The sequence below is a fragment of the Prinia subflava genome, chromosome 10 (genome assembly GCF_021018805.1).
Source record: "Prinia subflava isolate CZ2003 ecotype Zambia chromosome 10, Cam_Psub_1.2, whole genome shotgun sequence".
Lineage (NCBI taxonomy): Eukaryota > Metazoa > Chordata > Aves > Passeriformes > Cisticolidae > Prinia > Prinia subflava.
In genome coordinates this window covers 18,633,332-18,657,527 of record NC_086256.1, presented here as the reverse complement: position 1 = coordinate 18,657,527, position 24,196 = coordinate 18,633,332, and the positions used below count along the sequence as shown (strand labels likewise).

At 38.9% G+C, this 24,196-nt stretch overlaps 1 protein-coding gene across 5 annotated transcripts in view; it reads right to left on the bottom strand.

The window, feature by feature from the left end:
* Positions 1–24,194, bottom strand: part of AGL (amylo-alpha-1, 6-glucosidase, 4-alpha-glucanotransferase) — a 32,287-nt gene extending 8,093 nt beyond the window's left edge. Inside the window, exons 1-24 of one of the 5 annotated variants that reach the window (XM_063407586.1) lie at positions 24,061–24,194; positions 22,555–22,704; positions 20,388–20,598; positions 19,342–19,508; positions 18,688–18,891; positions 14,581–14,762; positions 14,257–14,368; positions 13,849–13,969; positions 13,567–13,669; positions 13,381–13,478; positions 12,657–12,796; positions 10,785–10,972; positions 9,105–9,228; positions 8,352–8,515; positions 7,718–7,819; positions 7,276–7,428; positions 7,045–7,195; positions 5,806–5,930; positions 5,582–5,694; positions 5,334–5,468; positions 4,719–4,849; positions 4,007–4,143; positions 2,411–2,544; positions 1,103–1,278 (exon numbers count right to left, since the gene is read on the bottom strand). In XM_063407586.1, the coding sequence (XP_063263656.1) occupies positions 1,103–1,278; positions 2,411–2,544; positions 4,007–4,143; positions 4,719–4,849; positions 5,334–5,468; positions 5,582–5,694; positions 5,806–5,930; positions 7,045–7,195; positions 7,276–7,428; positions 7,718–7,819; positions 8,352–8,515; positions 9,105–9,228; positions 10,785–10,972; positions 12,657–12,796; positions 13,381–13,478; positions 13,567–13,669; positions 13,849–13,969; positions 14,257–14,368; positions 14,581–14,762; positions 18,688–18,891; positions 19,342–19,508; positions 20,388–20,598; positions 22,555–22,636 (3,253 nt within the window). In that variant the 5' untranslated portion in view covers positions 22,637–22,704; positions 24,061–24,194. Of the gene's footprint in view, positions 1–1,102; positions 1,279–2,410; positions 2,545–4,006; positions 4,144–4,718; positions 4,850–5,333; positions 5,469–5,581; positions 5,695–5,805; positions 5,931–7,044; positions 7,196–7,275; positions 7,429–7,717; positions 7,820–8,351; positions 8,516–9,104; positions 9,229–9,591; positions 9,716–10,784; positions 10,973–12,656; positions 12,797–13,380; positions 13,479–13,566; positions 13,670–13,848; positions 13,970–14,256; positions 14,369–14,580; positions 14,763–18,687; positions 18,892–19,341; positions 19,509–20,387; positions 20,599–22,554; positions 22,705–22,802; positions 23,083–23,122; positions 23,409–23,988 lie in introns of those variants that run through there. The other 4 variants (XM_063407584.1, XM_063407583.1, XM_063407582.1 and 1 more) reach the window with 4 other exon arrangements.
* Between the last annotated feature and the right edge of the window lie 2 nt (positions 24,195–24,196).

The window sequence follows — 24,196 nt, the reverse complement described above, 5'->3', positions numbered from 1 at the left end:
TTCCTTTTATGATCTATTAAACAGAAATTCCACATGGTGAAGTTTCCATCCAGCAGTCTCTTGTGAAAGCTTGGCAGAACACTTCTATCATCTACTTTAACAAAGTGTTTGCTAATTCTCAAATACAGCCTCCACATCTCTGAAAATTTATAGTACATGGCAGCAGCACTTGAGAATGACAATCTGTGTACAATTTTAAAATCTCAGACACAACTACCAGTGACTATGTGAAAGGAATATTTAAAACCAAACTCTTCAGTACAGTTCATCTTTATGAGCAGTTTAAGGGAATACTGTGCCTCTCTGCTTCTAGGTAACACTAAAGGAGGCAGATGGAATGTTACTAAAATCCAGAAACTAAAAGCAGTAAAGCTACAAAAGTGATGGAAAAAAGGAGAAAAGCACTCCACTGAGAGAGATGCCACTGCATCTGTGGATGTTTAGAAGTTTCCATGGCTTCAGAAAAGGAATGAGCCAACTCAGAACCAAAATAAATTCATTCTAAGCCACAGAAGATAATACTTTGGACATAGGCAAATGCCCATAGGAAGATTGCCAGATGCTGGCAGAACATTTGGAGGTATAAATATACTATGTGCTGACTGCTTTTATGCTCTTTCCTTTTGGAGACAGTTTCACATCAGGAGTTCTTCTGGTCTGCTAATGGTTCTTTCTGAGGACTTGTAAGCCATAAATTCACTCTTGATACTGCATTACAATTCACTTTTTAAATTCACATTTATAAAACCCCTTATGACACATATACTTATGTCAAACAAGTCTTCCAGAAAGGAAAACAACCTTTTTGTAGATCTCTATACACAGTAACAACAAATATCGCAAAAAGAGTCTCAAAATAAAGGATTTATATATAAAGCTCTCCCTCCCAACCCCCATGAGTACTACTAGAGAAAACTCCCCTACGTTTAACCTGAGAAAATCTTTACCTTAAACACAAGGCAAAAGTGAGTGAAATTGCTACATTTCATACATAGTTTCTGACATATGGCTCTCAAACATGATGCAGAATATTTTAATATAGTTACTAAAACCAGTTTAGCTGCTTTGGAAGACTTCTTTTTTAGCAGTTGTTCTCACTTACCAGCTGCCAAGGAAACACAACATTGTTCTTTCTGATTTGTAATCTCATTCAGCCTATAGGGAACATCATGTAAGGAAGGAGACAGATCTGGCAGACAAGGGTATTTTCCTATCCCACATAACTGGATTGAACCCAAGGAAAGGTGTTTAACAAACGTTGATCCATTCTGCACAAAGCTGTAATTCAACATAATTAAATTAAAGTAGTTTTGCATTCAACAATAGCAGTCTATAAAATGTACCCTTTTTCATTTACAGAAGGCTATGACAAGTATTTCGTGTAAGAAAAATAAAAAACTAGCAACAAATGAATACTAACATTTTGCATTAACTGATTTTTTATCTAAGACTTAATTTGCAAATCACTCATTTTCCTAAAATGGGTGCCCAACGTTAAAAGTCAAATGTTATTTGAATAATGCGCATGGAAGTGCTTGTAACATGTACTTCTAGAAAACAGTTTAAAAAAAAAGTTGTTTTTGTTTAGTTAATGCATATACACAGTCCTAAGACTTCAAAAATATTATAAAAGATTTTACTATTAACATAAGTTTGTCAAAACTAATCAGTATTTTTAAAGATCAATTTTTACATATATATACAAAAAATACAAATTAAAAAATCTCTTAAAGCATTGCTTGAAATAGTTGATCCCTATTCTTGACTTGTTGATCTCCAAGTATTTTTTCATAAAATATATTATGTTGCATGACTTCACAGCCATACCAAATTCTATTCTCATTTTAACATCCCTGTTTTTGAAAAACAATATTGACTTGTTAAGCATATTCATAGCTGGAATAAAGCCTCCACAAAAAGAAACTCCCTTTCCTTTGCAAGAAAAAAAAAGCAGACTGAAGATTAAACATTTATTTCAAAAAGTAAGCAGAGTGCTCAGATAACGGGGAGTAATAATGGAGAAGTGTTGAACAAAGCATCAGCATCAAATACAATCTGGTACTTTCTTAGTTAACCTGAACTTCAAGGAATCATTGAATTGGTACTAAAATCATAGGGAAAAACACAAAAGCTGCCAAAGTCTGGCAAAAAAGATGCTGACTTAGGGTTTCCTCCTCCTACTGCACAATGGCAACACTAGTTATAAGTTGAAATCCTGGATAGGTGTCTGAACTCTCACCCTTCCAAATCACCACTGTTAGAAGATGGATTTGATAATTCTCTACCAATTTTACCCTTTCACATTAGAGGAGTATGAAAATATTCAAATCACATTCTCCAGCAGATGAAAGTTGAAAGGTTCTGACATCTACAGATGCCTTTATTGCTCTGATAAAAAGGCCAAGCATACCTCGACATCTGCTGCCATCCCACATCCAGAAGTGTTGTGTATGCTCCCACTAAAATGGCATCAAAGTAACAGGGGATGAGGTAACGTGGAATTCTCTTTAGGTAGACAAACATGGCCTTCAACCATTTACCAACCTATTAAAATACAACAGAATTACAGCTTGATCCACCAAAGTTCAAAAGCCAGAGCTTTCAGGATCCATATTGTTAGTTTATGTACATGTATTACACTCCAGTTATGCTGTACCCTTCTGCTCCCAACTTTCTGCTAAAGGACATTAAAAAATGCAGTAGAGAAAAATGTGTATTGCATCAATACTAAATGAAGTATAGAAGGAGGCTGTATTTTGCTAGTCTTCTAGTCCAAAAATGAACTATCATGAAGTTGTTATTAAAATTAAGTAGCAAAGAAAAGTCACAACTCCAAAGGCATCACTATAATCCAAGCATGGGAAGGAAGTTTTGCATTGCTACAAAGACAGGACTGAAGAGATCAAGCTTAAGACCAGGAATAAAAAGTTATCAGAGCTAAATTATGTAGAGCCACTAGTGAATATGACTGCAGGTCTGTGTCTTGGACTCTGGATTCTAGAGCTTCACATCCTTGTATCATTGCAAAACATTTGACATCTGGAAAGTATTTTTCTTTCCTTCTAGTCCTGCTAAATAACATTATGACAACTTTCTAGTAAGTCACTAAAGATTTAAGTCTTGCAGATAAAGAATGTACCTGTCAATATATCACATATGAGACTATACTAACAGCAAACGTATAAAGTTTAGGTTCACATGACTTAAGTCTTTGAAACAGAATAAGACATTCAAATTAAGAACTCAAAAATACACAGGAAAAAGCAATAGTCTTTGAAGGCAGTAAACGTGGCAAGTATCAGACTAAGCTGTTTTCTAGAAAAGCTCTGTTTGTCTGGTCAAATTTAGCTTTCACTTCAGTGCATTAGACTGTTTTATCCATTCTTCTGCTTTGTATTACTGAATTTGACTTCAGGAATAAAATGAAGTAAGAATGTTAAAGCCTTTATTATTGTATTTGTTAGGTAACAAAAACCAGGTCTTGTGAAATAAATAAAGCAGTTTCCATGTAGGAAAAGAAACTACAACAAAGAAAAGGACTCCACTGTAAAGCAACCTTGAATCTCAGAAATTCCTGTTTTCCCAGTGCTTGGCTGACTGTAACTGTATCATACTCACGTATGCAGTAGTATTTAGGCATTCTCTTACAAGTACTTTCTTATAAAACAAACACCAAAAAAACCCCATCCCAAAACCTAAGGAACAGTAGTTTCATTTTTTATTTGAAGAGAAGTAAAACAGGGAGGGACCCCTGCAAGCCTTCATGCAAGAGCTAACAATACCTTCATGCCCTACATATTTTTCACTTCTCTTTTGGAGTCTATTATTAAATAGCATTAAGGGGAGGGAAGAGAAACATATTAATGGTTTAATCTACCAGATGAAATTGCCTAGACAGGAAATATGTTATGGACAGTCTGAATGAAAAAAAAAAAATCAACAATTGAAAAGGAAACAAACTAGCAATTAAAACCCCCAAATTTACTAAATAAGTATTTTTACTCACTTCTGCACAGGCTCCAGCACGTGAAATGAGACGATTACTGACATAATCAATCATCCAGTCTCCAGATCTCAAATTATCACAAAATGGATGACCCAAATCATTCTTTGGTCTAATGTCTGCCATAACTGACATTAACCCTGAAGATACAAACCAGACTCTCTATTAAAAGACACATCATTATCACAAACAGCAATTACAACTCAGGAGGAAAAGGTACATAGCAACAGGTGCTTTAACTGGATTGCTTCTCTCCATCTGTGTAACAAGTAAAACTCCAACCCAATGCTAGTTTCCTCAGCATAAATCCTAGAAACTTATGGAAAACATTGCAAATAACCTGCATGATGGAATTCGTATGTTTGATAAATGACAGACACTCCTCAGTAATCTAGTAATGCCTCAGGTTAGATTAATGCAATCTTTCACTGGAAATATATTTGTTTTCCTTTTACTTTAATAAAAGTCAAGGTACTGGTGTTAAAAGACATCCTGGGCTGCAGTGTTAAGTTTCAAAGCATTAAAAGAGAAAAGTTTTGTTCTAGTAGGAGATTTCTTGGGTACAACACCAATTAGTAGCATGGTCAAGCAGAAAAAAATTACCTTTTTCACCCAGAATGGCAGCAGCAATACAACAGCATTATGATGTGATCTTGACTGAGCAGCTCTCATTTACTTTTTTCAACTTGACAGAAAAAAATGCTGAAACTCTTACCTTGGAGGCCTGCATACTTTAGGGGTGACCAGTTTGGTATATTGTAACAGCCTCCACCATCTTCCTGTTCTTCTGCCTCACATCTGTACAGCACTTGATTTAGTTCAGCCAAAGTTAGTTTAGATGCAATTCTGAAAAAACAGGGGAGAAAAAAAAATAAAACCCAAAATAACATCAGTAGGACAATAGGAAAGGATTTCACAAACAATTTTCATTTCAGATTTAAATTAAAATACTAAAATATATACAGTTCTCTCAATACTTCATCTCGGAAATTAGAAGCCTGATTTTTTGGGTGTTCCAAGATGTTCTTAGATGTTTCAATGTTTATTTATTTATTAAAGTACAAAATCACAGCCCAACACTGAGAAGCAGGCCATGTTAGAAAGTCTACTTTAGGCAGCAATTACACAAACTGGGAAGTTTTTCAGTATTAGCCCCACTTAGTATTACACATATAAGAAGATCTCTCAGAGTTTTCATTTCACTCGGACAATTCAAATCCATCTGTATCACCACCACCAAAACTCAACAATCCCTCAGTAGGTGTACACAATATTCTCACTCCCATAGTACCTCTCTTGGTTTTATGTCAGAAACTTAAAGAATACTTACGAAGAAAATGGTGTTTTTAATATTGGTGCTGAGTGATCATCAGGAAGACTTCCAGATTTAAAATGAGAGCTGAACTGGATCAAATGACTGCGGAGTATCCCCACAGCCTCTTGTGCCTTTGGGTCCAGACTAACTCTGTAAATAAGAATGCATATCTTATAGAAGTATTCTACTTAGAAGAACTATTCTTCAGTCTTCTATCACTCTTGTCAAACTCACACAGCCATATGGCCATTGTGGTAACGTACCTGAAGACTATTACACTTCCTGGTGTTAATCTTTCAAATTCTATTTCTTGAACAAATTCATTTGGCCCTTTTATAGCAGTTCCAGCTTGCTTTATGATTTTACTGTCTTTTATCTTAAAAAAGAAAACAATTTTGCAACTGAAATTCACTGTCTTTTATTCTAATATAAAAGGTCACAAATTAAAAAGTATTACATCAGAACATGGGTGAAGGAGGCTAATTACCTGGATGTGCTCTCTGAGTTCCACTGTGAAATTAGGCAATCCATTTATAAAATGTAGATCTTTTTTGTAAGGACTAGCACTTCTCTCAATAGTCCTTGCCTCAAGTACTACTTCGTCTATTTTTCCTAAAAGAAGTTAAACAAGGTTGCAGCTCTTAGGATATTTGAAATTCAAAAAGTGATTCTTTTGAAATTATGAAACAAAAGCTAAAACAAAAAAGCTGAATATTCAATATCCAAGTCTCTGCTAGCAGAAGAACAGAAACATATGGCAAGTATTTTAAGTATCTATAAATATTCATTACACACTCATATTCTGTACTGTATTTAAAATTGCAATTTTTATTATTTTATTAAAAATTAATCATAAAATCAGATGATGAGAGAATAACAACCTGTCTTTTACTGGTCATTAGCATTCTTAGTTTCCCCATTATCTTTTAGGAGACTGTGCTAGATTGCTTTCCAAACTGCAGCTACAGATGGTTTCTCTTTAAAAAGTAAAATTTTATTATTAATATACAAATTCTAATTTTCTCTATCCTTTTAAGTCATTTGTAGACATAAGGTATACAAGTCATGTAACTATCTTACAATATAAAGTGACTGATTTTAAAGCAAGCACACACACGCACTCAAAGAACTGAGTATTTATAAAAAGCCAATTTGGAAAGCTTCTCTTCAGAAACATTTCCAGGTAATGTGTAGAAGTCATTATACTTTGCTACTTTTAAGTACAGTACATACTCTGCATAATTAATCAATAGAGTGTATGTACTGCATACATATTGTCTTTAACTCATTCAATACAGAGTTCTTATCAAGCTACAAAATAGCTATATATATTTGAAAGCTGAACAGCAATGAAATCAACAAATAGGATAAAATTTTAGCCTTTTTCCTCAGTATAACAGAATAAACAGTAATTCCCCCCAGCTCTGTACAATTAACCATGTCACTATTTACTATTACTAGTTCACAAACATGACCATAACCCGTCTCCCACCCTCAAGGGGAGCTTGCAGCAGGAATATACTCCATATAAATGTTCCTCAAAACCCTGAGCACTGCAAGTCTTATGGGTTCTTTAACCACCTTTGGGACATACATATTAGTACATATAAAAGGAGCATTATATACCGAGAGCTCTCATATGGATTTCATGTGCTTGAACTTAAAAAGCATGAGTAACTTGACATTTTTACACATGACAACAGCTCTTGGAAAAAAGTCTGTTTACCTGGGATACACATTTCAGGTACTTCTTTACTGTAGAAACAAGTTTTTGGATCCCTGAAGGCAGTTCGACACACAGCCACAACAGACTGGTGTGTGTTAGGGCAGTGTCTTGTCACTGCAACTATATCTTCATCAACTTGATCTACATACACCTAGAAAAGACAAAACATTGCAACTGTGCTCACTCAGAGCACACATCTGAAGAAATCGCAGGGTTACCCTCACTCCTTGCCTGGTTAAAGCCTTTAGCCCCCAGGTCCTGATGCAGCCTGTTAATGGCCAGCCTTCCTGCCAGAATTCCTGTCTGGAAATTAACTTCACCAGAGGTCAGATGTGCTGCTGGACTCCATTTAGCATAAAACCTCTCTTCAGATACTACAGAGATCTGTAAAAAAACCAAATTTAAGCAAATATGAACTACTCTGGGATATAAAAACTACCACACCTTGAGGTCTGTATAATAAATTCCAATTTCATATGAAGCTGGACAACCAGAAGTAATGCCAGATCGCAAAATGCTTGGAATTTCAAACATACAACATTAAAATACCAATGAGAATAAAAGGTATTTTTAAAGAGAATAAAAGGTATTTTTAAAGAGAATAAAAGGTATTTTTAAAGAGAATAAAAGGTATTTTTAAAGGTAGTTTAGGAGTTGAACCGGAGCCACGCACCTGGTGTGGTACTAGTTCATCATAGCCTTTGGTACTTCCTGTAGCACAGCATGCCATGGAAACAATCATTGCACTAGGCAGAGCATCATATGCAGATCGGTGCTGCATCAAAAAATATACAGGTAACAAATAGTGAAACCAGGCAAATTCAATCCTCCCCATTCAGAATACAGAAGATACACTCAGTTTAACAAAGGAAGTGCTAATCCCATGGTCAGCATTTCCTCAATTACATTACAATTATTGGAGAAAGTTTCTGCAAATGAACTAAGAAAAGCAACTTCAGAAAAATCATCAAAATCAGCACCTCCTGCCCACCATTCTCTCTCATTCCTGTCTATACACAAGCTCAGGAGAACAGGTCAACAAGCAGAAACAGAACCACTTAGAGCAGCTGGATGACTCAAACCAGCTTATTTAGTTACTTTATATACTTCTCCCCTTGAAAAAATCTTGAATGTCAGACGGTATGATTACAAATTTTTTTTCTGTGCATGAGCGCTTGAACTGAGTTGCATTTGTTCCATATTGTTCAGGATATCCAGATTGCATCAAGCCCTCCCACAGTTCAGAAATATCACTTCAGAAAACATTAAAGGTAAAACATTTTTTTTTGTTTTGTTTAGGTGCTCACCTGAATTGGACATTCATTATCATGTGTAATATCCATAAAGAGTGCATGAGCAATAGCTGGCATCAAAGGCCTCAAGCGTGGCTGAACAAAAGATCCGACAGGCTCACCTCCGAACCGATAGACCAACCTCCCCTCCTCGTGGCTATTGTAGGCAGTCATGGCCTCTAAAAACAGAATAGCTAAGTGTTTGCATAACAATAACTACCACACAGGACAGCATGCACAAAGATGTTAATGTGGCATTTAGAAGTTGTTATTTTGGTGTGTTCAATCATTTAAAAAAAAAAAAAAAAATCAAACACATATAGCTATATTCTCCAGTGCGGAAACACAGCCTTGGAATATTCAATTTACTATAACATATTAAGGAAGAGAAAGCTAATGGGAAAAGAAGGACAAAAAAAGCAGAGATCAAACTACTTCTCACAGACTTGAAAAAAAACTCATGCAACAAAAATCAGACATGATGCAGGACTTACATAACAGAACTGTGCTACAACTCCTTTTTCCTTCACTAGACCAAGAGTGAAATATTTAACCTTCTGCAAACTAACAAAGGAAGTCTTCTCTTATTTTATGGCTAGTACTGTATTTTTTGCCAAGTATCAAAAAAGTCACAATACAGAACCTGTACTTCTGATTATACAGAGTATGAAATTTAAAGCACATAATCCAGCAGGAAACTTTTTCTTGGAAAAAGAATGTCATCTATAATCTCTTGTTGGAAAGAGACCACACACGCAGCAAGCCTACCTCTTATTAAGGAGGTAATGCCCAGCCTATTCACAAAGATATTGTCCAGCTCCTCATTTCCTGTGAACAGTTCAGCCACTACATACAAATCGGCTCGCAATTTTCTAGCTGTGTCCAGCATGTACTGCAAAAAGCACAGCCAAAAAAGCCACAGAAAGGGGAAAGGTAGATACAAAAAAGGACAAGTTTCAAAGCTAGGCAGGGGTTGGACAACAGGAAAATGCCATGCAGCAAAGATAAACAGAAAGCCAAAATTAAGAAACAAAACAAGTTGTTACATAGAAAAGGACACACAAACATAAGCAAAACCAAGGATTAGCATACAACACAGGAGAAGTTAAACAGAACATGAAGAAGAAAAGGTAATTGCATAAGCAAAGAACATGAATATGTAAGAAAAATAAAAAAGCATACCAATGTTAGTTTCACATTTAAAACTCCAAACCATACACGACAATCCTACATAATTTTCAACTGCTTATTGTACCTCTAATCAGGCTGGTAATTCCCAGGCGGTTGACAAAAACATTGTCAATGTACTCACTGCCCGTGAAGAGTTCAGCTATCACATAAAGATTAGGTCTGACTGATCTGGCTGTTGCTAGCATCTCCTATAGATCATAATACATTTTTAATGCAAGACATCCACTGTCAGCTATATATACACAAACATTAGCATGACTGTTAACAGAACAGAAATGAACCATTCATATATGCAGCACATTAAAAATACTGATAACATGGAAGTTTCAGAAAACCATTGTTATATTTTTTATAGATATGGATTAAAAATTCTAGGAAACTTTCTGCAGACTTCAAGCTAACTACTACTTTGTTTTAAAACAACATCTTTAAACATACACTAGAGAAGACTGGAAAAAAGAGATACCTTTTGAACTAAGAAATCTGAGCAGCACTTCAGTTTAAGCCTTTGCAGTTACCATTCCAAAAACAGTAACACTAAACAAAAGAATGGCAGAAGTTTTGAAACAGCTGCGTTTCAGAGCTACTTACAACTTATGTGGGCAAACCAACTTGTTTTAGAAAGCTCTTCATAGATTTAGGTAAGGTCTGTTACAAAGTTAAGAGTAAGCACTAACAAGCTGCACTACTCCAAACCTATTTAAAGCTAATTTACTAGGCAAGTACAACTTCTGGATGCAGTCAGCTCCCTGGGAAACAAGAAACACTAGTCTTAGCAATACACCTGCCAGACTACACTTTTTACAGGAGTTGATTACCAACTTTTAAATTCTGTGAAGTGAAACACTTCCTGTTTAATTTAGCAATAGCAAAATATATATGGCAAAAAAATAAACCATTCAGACTTTCAATCAAGTCTTGGCAATGACTCCAGCTAGGGCTGACATACTGGAGACTGGCAGTCATTGCACTACGTCCACAGCTCAGTGAGGGAAAAGAGCCAGGCCCATCCACATCCACAGTATTTCAGCTAAAATAGAGAACTAAAAGATACAATAACTGCACCACTCTACTGTTTAATGTAGCTGAAGCCATCTCTGAACATCACCAGACAAGAAACCTTGTTTTTATGCTTTGAGGAAGATCCATTCCCACCCAAACTCTGCCACCTAAGTGCTGCACTGCTGCTGTGAAATCCGCAGGATCATTTCACAGACAGGAAGCTGCTTTATAATAAACAAGTGTAATTTTGCGTACCTCAGCTACATGGATAGGTGTTGAGTGACAATTGTCCAGACGAACACCATGGAAATACTTGGCAGTGATTTCAGTGTATTTTTTCATATGTGCCCAGAGGTATGGGCAGTCTTCAGGTTTATTACCATAACGCAGTTTCACACTGTCTCCCCAACAAATGAGCTCTCTTCTCAAGTACACATTTGAACCTGTAAAGGAAATAAATTCACTTTAGTGCATATAAATATAAATATATAATAGAATGTGCACCAAAATGAAAATGTGGGATTTTACTTTCTACTGCTGGAGAGCAAAAAAACACTGTAATGAACAGTAAAAGTTCTAACAAAAACTGTATCAACTCAAAAATCTACATACACTACACTGATGTACAACTTCACACACTTCCATGGAAGTATTTAGCTTCCATAGTGATACTGAAACAATTCTTCAAATTGAAATAGAATTCCTTTACATTTTTCAAAGTAGTATAAAAACCGTACTTCAGAAAAAGAAAAAAAGCATCAAACAAATTAACTAAATTAGTAGTTTTGTTTTTCACACTGGCAAAATTCAAAAAAGAATCTGTTATCATAATCTGTCACAGCCACAATTTACAATTTTATCTTCTATTAACAGCAGACTGTGATGGATTTCCAAAGCCAGTAAGTAAAAAACAGGAACTGTAAATCACCACAAATTCCCAAAACATTCACATCAGCACAGCCAACCCTTTTCTTCACTAATAGCAGCACAGCCAGATGGACAGAAAAACTGTGTTTCTTTGGATGTACGCTGTGATTCTTTCAAAGGAGCATTTAGAGAACCAGCTGTATTTCTCTGCAATTCCTTTATTGTACCTTTCTGTACCACATTTTCACAGTGTGTTCTCAGTTGAAATAATGTGTGGCACAAACCAAAGGCATAATATAAAGCACTCATAAACCTGTAGCTGAGTTACAGGAGAAACCTCAGTAGTGGAAATTAGGAATGCTAAGTAAAGCCAGTGACTGAGAGGAAAAAAAAACCCCCACGAAAGTCTGCCTAGAAGAACGGGCAGAAGGAAACTGAAGAAAAACATTCTTGAAACACATATTCTGTCAATCCTTGAGACAAAGAATAAAAGTAATACAATTTAGTAAAAGGAGTGTAAGTTACCTTGCAGAAATTTAATGTTTGCTAACTGCAGATCACTCTGAAGTATCATCAGATTAGCTTGCCAAGCAGACACAAACTTTCAGATGGTTTTTAATTGCAATTAAATTGGCCTTTGTTTCATTTAATTTACCAGGTGAATGGCTACTCTCAACACAAGTTTTTTTTGCTTTTACTGGATATCAACACTGTCCCCAAAGGAGTTAGAATGTAGTATTTTAGTGCATGGTGATTTCATGCCCTATTTTACCCTCACAAGTAATCTGCATACTTAATTTGGATTAACTGGGTCATCTCTTGACTGCCTGTCTGCCACTCAGTGGACTTTTCAAGGATCCAGTTTTTGCTCACTAATGCAGTAAAATACTATTCACCTTTTCATTGCATTAGTTTTTGTGCCACACTGTCATTGTCTCATGGAAATGCCAACAAGCACTGGTGTTGGAACAAAGTACAAAGTAAGCAACAAAGACAATGACTAAAGTGGGGAGGCAGGACATCCCCAGTTTAGTGGCAGAAAGCTGGTAATTTCCCTCTCAAATCTTGTAAAATTGTACCTCAAATTCCAGTTCTCACAGTTCATCTGTATGCTGAAAGGGAAATTAAAGTGCTATAAGCTTAGTATCTGCTATTCTGCAGCTTCATAGGAATACATCTGGAAAAATGATTAAATAAAATCCTTTTTGTTTTGGCTAGAATATCAAATGGTCTGTAAGAATTCAGATTTCTTTTACAAACCCGGCTCGGCAAAGTTCCTAAGAGGATCATCTCCCATAACCCAGCCATTATGAGCCATGAAATAACAAGCTTTATCTGGCTGGTGTATCATAGTTTCTTCTTCCTCCACAGTCAGCTCTTTGAATGGATATGTAAAATACCTATGGAATAGACAGGCAATTAAAAGAGAAAACAACAAGACAAGCTTTAAACACATACAGTAACCTAAGCTGCAATTCATTGTCTTTGAAATTAAACTGTCTGCTATGAACTGGCCTGTACCTAACACAGATAAAAAAAGAGAGCAACTTGCATAAATGATGGAGTTTTCTATTTTGAAGGAAGCTTTGAAGGAGTAAGAACAGATGTTGCCACTATCTTGGTGTCAGCTGGTAACGCAAGATTAAAGCCGTAGCTCTTTAGATACGAGTGGCATCAAGAACATAAAACGTGAAAGGTGTGAACTTTCCTAGTTCCACTCATCTTCCACCTACAACAGCAATTTGCACTATGTAAGGTTTTGATGTGCTCTGAGTATTGTCCCAGGCTTTCTGATCACATTTGTTTATGAAATAGTTACTGCTGTTACTTAAAAAAAACCCTGTCCATTGGTTAAGTGGCATTTGTCCACGTGAAAGGAAACATGTATTTCTATATATAAATGTATACTTTTACTGAACTCTCAACTTGCTTTCCCTGGATAGATTCTAACAGTTTCCAAACAAACAAGAAAACATGTATATACCTGGTTACCAAGGGATGTTCTCTAGTGATCGGTCCCAGCTTAGGACCATTACAAGCGATTCGTTCATAAACCACAGTCCCCACAAGGCAATTGACAGCCTGGAAGTAATTGAATTATGCATTATTGAAATGCCTGCATTTATTTGCAATTTTATACAATTCAGCATTGAAACAGTAATTTCAGCACCTGTTCTTGATGGTGACTAGTTTGTCTGTATTGCTCAGCATTTAGTTCCTCAATCCTCTTGCGAAACCAGTTACAACATTCTTCTATTGCAGCTGGTCCATTGCTTATCAGGAGGACATTAAAAGCAGAGAACAATTAGAAAAAATATTTTAAAAAACATGCAGGATAAATTACTAAAAGGAATCAAAAGTTCATTTTCCTCATGTCTAAAAATAATGTCTTTTTTTGGCTTCATAAATTTAGCTTCACTTAGACTTTAACTTGCAATCAGTAACAGGGTACCTGTGTGGTATGAACGTTGCCAGTGCTATGTTCATATCTACAGTACAGCCAAGTCGTCTATAATCAGGGTCCTGAAGTATTTGAAGATGTTGATTTGGATCAGATTTAGTGCCCATTTTGCCTGAGAACAGAACAGAAATGAGCATTCAAAGTAAAAACAGGAGTTACATTTAACAGACATACAACTTTCAAAATTGCAGCATAATCATGATGTGGGTGGATGAAGGCATTGAAGGGGAACAAAGGTTTTCTTAGCCCTCAAAGCATTCTTGTGTGCTTAAATCAGCACAGTGGATGTGTCACGCAGTAAAAAATAGCATTTTCCTGTTTTGTATCTGTTACATCTACCTATGCCTCTTGAACTGTAAGTACATAACTCACATACTTCAGCAACAAAATCTTCCTTACCTTGAGTTAGAAGGGTTTTAAATTGCTGCACAGCTTTGTTAACATCCACTTGGAAAAATTCCCATAGTTTAATTTTTGGATATATATCTTCATAAATTATTTTACGTAAACACTGTAAAAATAAAAATTGCATTAGTTACTAAGGTTGTTTGTTAATATAATTAAGAAAAGTTGGAAAAAAAGGGTGAGTAAGGGCTTATTTCACTAAATATATCTGCAAGGTATACACCATTTTTTGTGCATTTCCACATCCCTAGAAATATTAAAGGTTTATTCAGCTACTTATGCAGTTCATTAGGTTATACTTAGTTCTCATTGACTTACATTCAAGTGCTGATCATTTTCGATCAAGGGAGGGACCCCTTTGGCAATACATTTTCCATCAGCCACCATACCAGTCAAATGCCACAGAGCTCTGTCCAGGATCCAGGCTGGCTTCAGGTGAGGAGAATTTACAAGGTTATAGCCACATTCTGGATGCATCCTGAGCCATTCACTGTTAGTAGCTTAGTGAAGAAAGGGAGGGGGAAAAAACACAAACAAAAATGTAAATACATCAGCTGAACGTTTCATTGTATTGTGTAAACATCTTAACACCAAGAAGCTGAGGTACTATAGCACATACAGTGCATTCACATTTCAACTGAAGTTTCCTGTGTCAACAGAAAATCATATCTTGTGTGGAAATGTTCTTACTGATTGACTTTTTTTTGATCAAAACTACCGCTGCAGAGACTGTAGGAAAACCTTTTGTTAGTTACATAAAAATATGCAATAGTATCACCAATTCTAAAACACCAAAAAAAAATCAAATTTCTGTTCCAAGAAATACATCAATTAACTGAACACAAGACACTGATATGCTTTGAGTGTTGACAGCCAAATGTACATCCCAAACTTATATTATTAAGTTGTTTATCTTTTAATATCTTTCATCCTGTCAAAATGCCACACATAGCCAGAGAGGAAGAGTGCCCACCCCCAAAAAATAATTAATGCGAAATATAGTTAAATGGGCACTTAAGAAAGGATGAGCTGTGACACCAGTGTCCACAGAACGCAGCTGAGCTGTAGGAAGCAATGTCTCAGTCCCACACAGCAAGACGAGCGCGCGGTCCGGGCATGCAAATGGAACAGCCAGTCAGGGCAAACACTGCACTCTGTGTCTGTGTGCCAACCACCCCTGCAGCGTCAACAAGCACCACAAGACATGCTGAACATTAAAAATTAACTCAGACAGGGTAAGGAGCCTTCACTAGAACACAGGCATAGTATTGTAAAATGGACAGCATGCATGAGCAGTACAGGTGAATACATACATAACAGAATTTTGATTTTGGAAGTATGACAATGAAAAGGAATCCAAGAGTTAGGTTTTTTCTATTTTTGTAACTGTTTTGCAACACTCTTTAATTGAAAACACATTTCATATATTCTTCTGAATGACTATTTAGAACTGAAAAACTAAATTATAAAACTAAAAAGAAAACCTCACAGAATGCCTAAGAACAAAAAACAGGTTTTCAGAAAAGCTGAGAAAAACAGAAGAAGTACTTCACACATGGGGACAATATATAACAAATTATTATATTGAAAATGTGAAGAGTAACTAATGTGTCCAGAATTATAGCAGAACAAATAACATTTATAATCCAGAGTCTGCTTAGTTCAAAGAAGTTAAAACAAAAATGTCAAAGGGAAAAAAAAGTACTACCTCAGTCTATGGTGTGAACAGCTTCTCTGAGCACCCTTTTACATTATATTGCAAGCTATGGCAAAATTCCATCATTATAAGGTCAAACCACTTGGAGAAATTAAAATCCTTATAGTTTAAATACAACCTACCATTAACTCACCATGTTTTAAAGTTATGCAAAGCAATATTAAGCTTAAGCTGTTAAAGGCTGTTCCAGGCCAAACATTTCCCTCCTGCTCTTTTCTCCTTTATCATTTACTACTTCTGAAAAAACTTTTCTTCAGAAAGCAAAATCAGCTTATTCTGTTCTTCTAACAAGAACTATAACTTACTATAAAGGAATCTCATAAGTAAATACAATTAACTCTAAAAAGACATAATTTAAACCTAAAAGGTTAGCATTAAAAAATGTCAACAGGCCTTCCATTAATTCTGGTGGAGAAGAGAAGGATGTTTCAGAAGGATGATGAGAAGATAAGCTTCAGTGATTCATAATGTAACACCAAGAGAAATCTAACTCTGCAGAAGAAAATTTATCCAAAACATCACTGGTGATTACATTTGCTACAGCTAAGGAGAAAATAAGTATAGTAAACAGTATGCATATAGAATAAAGTAAGTATAGGAATATGGAAACAACAAGATGAAGAAGTACAGAAAACTTTCTAAAATTCATTACATTCTTAGAAAAGTACGAAATTATTTTCTTAAGTGACCAACTAATTTTTACTTAAATTAAACACAGATATTTAGCTGTAATGTTCATGGCCTAAGATTTTTTTTTTGGATCCTTTATAAAGCTGGGAAAAAGTGGTGTTTCACTAAGGGCTTGAAAGTAAAATTTAGTCAAGTGCTATATTGCAATCATACAGTAGTAGCCTTTTGTGAAAGCAAAGGAATACATAATTTACTTCACTTTACTTTTACTACTTCATACAATTTATTATAGCCATGGAACACTCAGAGAAGAAAAAAGCTCCAACAACAGCTTTTTTCTATCTCCTGGTGAAAATTAATGTGAATATATTCCTTATTTGAATACACCCAGTTACCAGAGAGGGTTTGCAAGTTTATCTGTGATACTCCTGCAAAGATGCCAAAGGCTCAGGGACATTTCACATCAGCTCATAACTTCACTTTTCAAGTTGGGCCACAGATGCTGCCTTTCATTAGAGCCCCACAGAGACATCCAGAGCTGACTGCCACTGCTCCCTGCTGTGCCCACAGTGGGGGCTTCACTCCAGAGTGAACGCCAAGCACCTCAGCCTGACACCCAATCCTGCAAGTGATGCTGGCTGCCACAGGGGCAGAGGGGAAGCAAGGCCATTTTTGCACAATGATCTCCACCAGAAAACAGAAACTACCAACAGACAGAACCACAGCAAGCTGAGGGGTCCTGACAGGCAACAAAGCCATCAAGGATACCTCGCTTAATGATCTAAGAACCACAATCATCTGAATATTTCTATCCTCTTAGAAGACATTTTGAACATCTTTTTACCATAGTACAAATGTTGAGTCATCCATCCCAATGAAGATTACTTTAACTCTGAATGTAACCTGAAAACCTCCTTCTACAAATGTAGCCAAATAACGACACTTTCCTTCTCAAATATATTCTGCTGTGTAATTATTATAGTTTGATCTCTCTGTCCATCAAGAAATGCTCCTTAGTAGCATGCAAATATACAGTGTCAAAAAATGAGAGGATCTCAAGCATCTGTAAGAGAAACTGGACTTCTGGTTGAAAAGCGTAAGAAATGTTTTATCCAGAACTGGGAGGATGTTTAAAAGCCTGATTCCCTCAGACACAGAGCCAACAACTATAATTAGTAACTTCTCAACAAACAGACAGGGAAAGCACTCTGTTGCAGATTGGACAGGAATGTTTGGTAGCAGTCAACACCGAAGAATTAAAGCAAATAAAGCTTGAAATTCACGAGTTATTTATGTTTGGGCATTTTTGAGCCTCAAAAGACATCAATCTACATAACCCCTTGTTGTAGTCTCTGTTGTGAGAAAAGTAATTATGATCCTTAGGATTACAGTATGCAGTAACAATTGCATTATAATCAAAGAAAACTCACTATCCAAATAAGCAACAAAGTTACAAATCAGGTACTACAATTTAAATTTCATCAGATCACACAGAAGAAAATCCACCATCCCTCACACAATTAAGAAAAGTAACACCTTTGATGTGTTAACATATCTATGCTTAAAAAAAGCCTGTCCCAAACACAAAGCTCTATTTTCTTTCCCCACAGACTGAGCTGTAACATTTTCCCCATTACTTAATCCTACCTCCTTGTTGCAACTCTGTTCCTAGTCTGCATGTTAGACTCAAAGCAGCTACCAGCATAATGCCCTATTTAACAAGAAAGTACTCAGTTTATGCTCATCAAACAATTCATTATACAGACTCTGTTCAAACATATGGGAACTGCACACCACAGACCATGAAGAGAGGCATACTATATAAGTACAGATACACAGCTTGTTAGTTCTTTTTAAGAAGGGCTCTCCTCACTCTTCTAGTAGCAATACTAAGTTCTTTTATACCTGTTACAGACATGTATCAGTTATAACTGCAAGGAGTTGTCCTGGATTTGAGAGACTCAAGACAGAGACAACTACCTTGTTTAAAACAGCTACTAAAAAAGAGGGAGAAGTTAAGGGAAATAATGCAATATAGTTATAGGACCAATCTGGTTATTAACACACAGAAATCATACCAGTATGATTGTAGACTACATCTGTGATGCAAAGCATATTCCATTCATTTTTCAATTTCTCCACAAGGGCTCCAATGTCACTCCAAGTGCACTTTTTATTATGGTTTGAAAATTCAGGATTTACTTCTAACTGGTCAGCCAATGAATAACATGATCTAGATAGTCCAAGCTTCTGTAGTGGTGTAAAATGAATCATGTTGTAACCTGTAATAAAGTCCCATTTATTTAATGGGGAAAAAAAAATCAAAGTTAACTGAAAGAAGCATAGTAAGCTGCACTTATGTACTTAGAGCTAGTGTTTTGAATAACCAATGTAAATTAACCTGCATCTTCCCCTTGAAATTCTATGTAACACAGGCTTTAGAAATCACCCTGTCAGTTCTACAAACTTTCAATTCTATCTGAAATGAAAACAATAAAATAAGTTGTTTCCCATATTAGGAAATCCTTGAATTTCTGCACCTCTGCCAATACTTTAATAAATTCACTGACTTAATCAGTTAACAAAATTGAATGCAGTGGAAAATACATACATAATACATACATAATCAACAAGGAATCTATTAATTGTTTACACTGAAGCTCTTCCATGTAACTTTGGGTGTTGATCATAAAACAAAAACTTCTATCCTTGAATATGTCTATTAGGATTACCTGTTTCTTTTGCCACTTTAAGCCTATCTTCCCATTCATGAAATGGTCCCAGACACTTGGCGAGGTACGTCTGGAGCGTAACACAATCCAAAGGCAGCACATGATTATCAGCTCCAACATGCAGAATGGGATCCACAACTATGTAACCTCCACCACTTTTTTCATTTCTAGGAAAAAATAATTTTCACTGGTAGAATGAACACCCACTGTACCATTTGGTCGGTTTCAGAGAGAGAATTCAAACAGCCTAACTCTTCAGAAACACAGTAGCCCAGCACACTGGCTGGAGGGAAAGGGGGAACAGGACTGCATCACACATGAAGGAAATAGTAAACACTTGAATGTTGATCCCTTAGGCACCATCTCTCTGCTGGACTTTAAGAATACAAATGGGATACAGAGCTTAAAATTCTGGAAAAGTGAGATACCTTGACCATTTTCTGAGATGGAGTACTGGTTCCTCCTTTTGGCACATGGAAACACAGAAAGCACAACTGCCCATCTACTACATGTAGATCTACATTTTGAGCCCCATCCTCAGGAAGGTACCTGAGCTAAATGTCCTAAGCCTGGAAGAATTTACCCACCCATCTTCCAGAAACACAAAATACCAGACTACAATTATCGCACATAGTGGCATTCTCTTCTGCAGTTGTCCCACTAAAAGAAAAGACAAATTAAAGGATCCAAGTAAAGAATGCCAGAACCTCCGTGCTAGATAGAAAACAACCCTCAAAGTCAATGAAGAAAGTACAAAATAATCATTGAGATACTCAGAATGCTGATGAATTTGAAAACTTGTAAAAACAGATTGCTTCTCCCAACATTCACAGAAAGTCAATCAACTTGGTTCTGTACATTCTCCAGAATATCTCTGCATCAGACAGTTCTATAGAACCACCAGTCACTGTCTTTTATTGCTAGATTCTAATTGGTCCCATCGTTGCAATTTGAAAAATGCACGGGAAAAAAGGGTTTTTTTCAGGTTGAGATGTAGACCAAAAGAGCAAACTGCATTTGGCTGCAGGTACACAAACTTCACTTACTCAAGACTAAAATAGTACTGGTATGACCCAGAAATTTGGAGATCCAACTTGCAGTACTTGTCAGAGTCATCTTCTTTTCCTGTGGGATTTTGCCAAGCTAATGTCCTAAACTTGTGGCGATCAAACACTTCCCCAGAAGCTGGATAATTTGTGTACACAGTAACGGGCTTGCCCTGAAGCGTTGGGCCCAATCGGAACTGTAGCTCAAAACCTCAAGAAAAAAAGAAAAAGAGAAAAGGTAAAATCACTTGATCGGGAGGACTAGGTATTTCTAGTCTCTTACTACAATTCCTAATTTGCTGCTATGTTAATTACACGATCATGTCTGCGGAGAATTTCAGAAAAATTATATATTTGTACAGCATAGAATCACAGAATATCCTGAGCTGGGAAGGCACTCACAAGGACCATTCAAGTTCAGCTCCTGGCCCTGCACAGAACTCCCCAAGAGTTACACTATGTGCCAGAGGGGATTGTCCAAATGTTTCTCGAACTGTCAGGCTTGGTGCTATAACTACTTCCCTGAGGGGCCTGTCCCAGTGCCCAACCACCCTCTGAAACAGATGTAAGTTCTTACACAGTACATGCCAGTCACGTAGTTAAGTGTAGTAAATCACCTACTAGCCCTAGCAGTCTACAAAATCAGTCTACAAAAGTCTACAAGAAATCTGAGTACTTGCAAAAAAAAAAAAAAAAAAAAAAAAAAGAGAGAAAATTATTACTAAACAGATAATGAATCAGAAAGCGTAAAAAATTCTGGACACCAAGTTCTTAAGTTGAAAAAACTCACTTGTTTATTAAGTAAAATCATGGGGACTCTAACACCAGAATTCAATGTCTGAATACATTTAAATATAAGATTATCCAACTTTGTATTTCTCTTATTAACAAAATCACCACTCCACCAAAACCCACCAGGTGAAGCAGTTGTTTTCAGATCTGAATGTCTCTCAGGTAACATGAAGCTCATTTGAATGCAATATATACATGTATAAAACCACTCTTGGAAGGTTAAGTACACTCTTTCAGTACTGGCCTGACATTTTGTTACACTGACTACTAAAATTAGAGCACAGGGATATATGCCATTGATATCTTATTTCCTCTAAGAGTTATATTGACATCACGAATGCTGTGCTCAAAATTAGCTATGTCCTCTCAGAGACTGCTACAAGCAGAGGGACATTGAATGTTTGACAGCCATACACTTTTTGCTTCCCTCCTTTCAAGAAAATTCACATAACTGGATAGATAAGTTAAAAATGGAAGTTAGGATCAACTCTGACTTCTTCACTACTGACATGTCCTTGCATTAGGCTGGTTAGAAGATTTTGGAATCAACAGAGTTGAAGAGACTTTTTAGTCTCAAGAACCAAAATCTTGCTCGTCTACATTCCTAGATTAGTAACATACCATAATAAAATCCACAAAAACTCTTAATAAAAATTGTTGCACCATTAAAAATGTTTTTTAAAGATGCGGGTTTTAGTTTTATAGTCTAAATTTGCTGACCAGCATAATAGTGGACCAATTAGGGGATGTTTTTTGTTTTTAGAGTTTTTTGTACAAATAGACTTAAAAACACTCACAGGGAGAAATAACATCAAGTCCTTAGAGGTATGCAACAGCATACATAGATCTGATAATACAACAAATCTGATAACAAGATTTAGGAGTTGCTAAAGAGCTTATATTCTGAAGCACTGCCTCAGACCTGCAGCCTTTGCAAACTGCTAGTACTAGTGATAGATTTCAAAATTATAATATTAAAACATGGGGTGCTGCATAAGAAGATAAACACTGGAGACCTTGACTTATGAGGACTTTTTCAGGTCACCAAAGTACAGGCTATAAAAGGAGAAGGACAAGGCCTGTCTAAAAAACGCTTTGCACTTCAGTCCCATGAAGACTGAAGGCTCTTGGCCAATCTGCTCCTCATTTCTCAAGAGTTTAACGAGTCAGATTAAACTGTGTGCGGAGCCCATAGAGCTCTGTAGTTGAAACAAAACAAAACAAACCAAACCAATTCACTACCAAACCCAAACAACACCCCCACACACAGCCCCAAACCCCACCACTTCAGGCTGAGCTCTCTCCCCAGCCCTCCAAAGACGATGACCAGGTCCCGGCCGTATCCTTCTCCCCCGGCCCCAGCACCCCGCCCTACCCTGCTCCAGCCTGAAGAGGGTCTTGTCCAGCTTCTCCATCTCGCTGAGGTGCAGCAGCCGCGTCTCCTTACCGCCCGGCATGGCTGCGGCCGCCCGTCCGGCGCTCCCGCCGCGCCGGGACCCTCAGTGCGGGGAGGGAGAGGCGAGCCCTGCCGTGAAGGAACACAGACAAAAGCCCGCGGGTCAGCGGAGACCCCCGGCAGGACGCGGCCGCTCAGGAGCGCCTCACGCCGCCGGCGGCGCTTACATGTTCCCCTGTCCCGGGGGAGCGCGGACACACGGCACTGCAGGGCACGGCGGAGGGAAGCGGCTGCGGGACGAGCTGTCAGGCAGCGCCCAGCCCTGCCCCGGCCGGGGACCGCCGCCGGCAGCACCCCGGAGCAGCTCCCGTCCCACAGCGCGGCCCGGCCCGCAGCCAGAGCTACAGGGGTGCCCCCGCGGAGGGGGAGCCTGACACCTGTCACTCTTCGCCCCGGCGCTGCCGGAGTGCCCCGCCAGGCCTCTCACGGCCGCCCCGCCGCCCTCCGCGGGGAGCGCTGCCCACCGCAGCCGTTCCACCATACTCACGGGCGGGCCCGCAGAGCGGCGGAGGCGCCGCTCCCCGCGGAGGGCGACGGCTGCCGAGGCCGAGCGGAGCCGGGGCTGGAGCTGCCCGCAGCGGCCGCTCCGGGCTAGTTCGGCGGTCAGTGACGCACTTGGCCGCAGCCGCGGCGGCACCGCTCCTTTCCTGCCCCTTTCTTGCCTTTTCTTTTTTTAAACAAAGTTTATTGGTTCCGCGGCGGCCGCGCTCGGAGACGGGCGGCGCCGGCGCAGCTCCCGCGAGAGCCCAGGACCCACCCCGGCGGCGCTGCGGGGCGGCCGGGCCGGGACTGTCCCTCCCCTCCGCGCTGGTTCTCTCCCCGTCGGTCCCGCCCCTCCGCCCTTAGGCCCCGCCCGGAGCGCCTAGAGCCCCTCCGGCCTCGCTCCCGCCCCTCCGGCCTCGCTCCCGCCCCTCCGGCCTCGCTCCCGCCCCTCCGGCCTCGCTCCCGCCCCTCCACTCCCGGGCCCGCCCTGCCCGGCCGTGCTCGGCCGTGCTCGGCCGTGCTCGGCCCCGTTCTTCCGCTCTCGGCCCCGCCCCGCCGAACCGACTCCGCCCCTTAGCTCCTGGTCCCACCCCTCCGCTGGCAGCCCCCCGAAGCACGCCCTGAAGGGAGAGGATACCTGAGGGATACGCCAGGGATACCCCAGGAGTACCCCAGGGCTCCCTCAGGGTTACCCCAGGGTTCTCCCAGAGATACCTCAGGGGTTCCCCCCGTGGCCCGCGCTGCCGCGGCAGCGAGCGGGCTGATCTCTCCGCTAGTCCGGGCCTTCCAGCCCGGAGGGCTGTCGGACAGCGCGGCGCGGGGGTACCTGTCTCCTGTCCCAGCCTCTACAGCCACAGCCTTTACACTCGCCTGGTGCGCACAGGCACGAGAGGTGGTCCTGAGGGGCCCGGGCACCTCAGTCCGGAGCTCTGTGCGGTTTACCGGGCACTCCGCTGAGGGCTGGGTGGCCTTAAGGGTTGCCTGGAGTATCCCGGTTGATGCCTCTGGGCACAGCCGCTCCTTGCCGTGACTGGAACGCCGCTCCGCCGAGTTCCCTCAGCGTTCCCGCCCCGCTGCC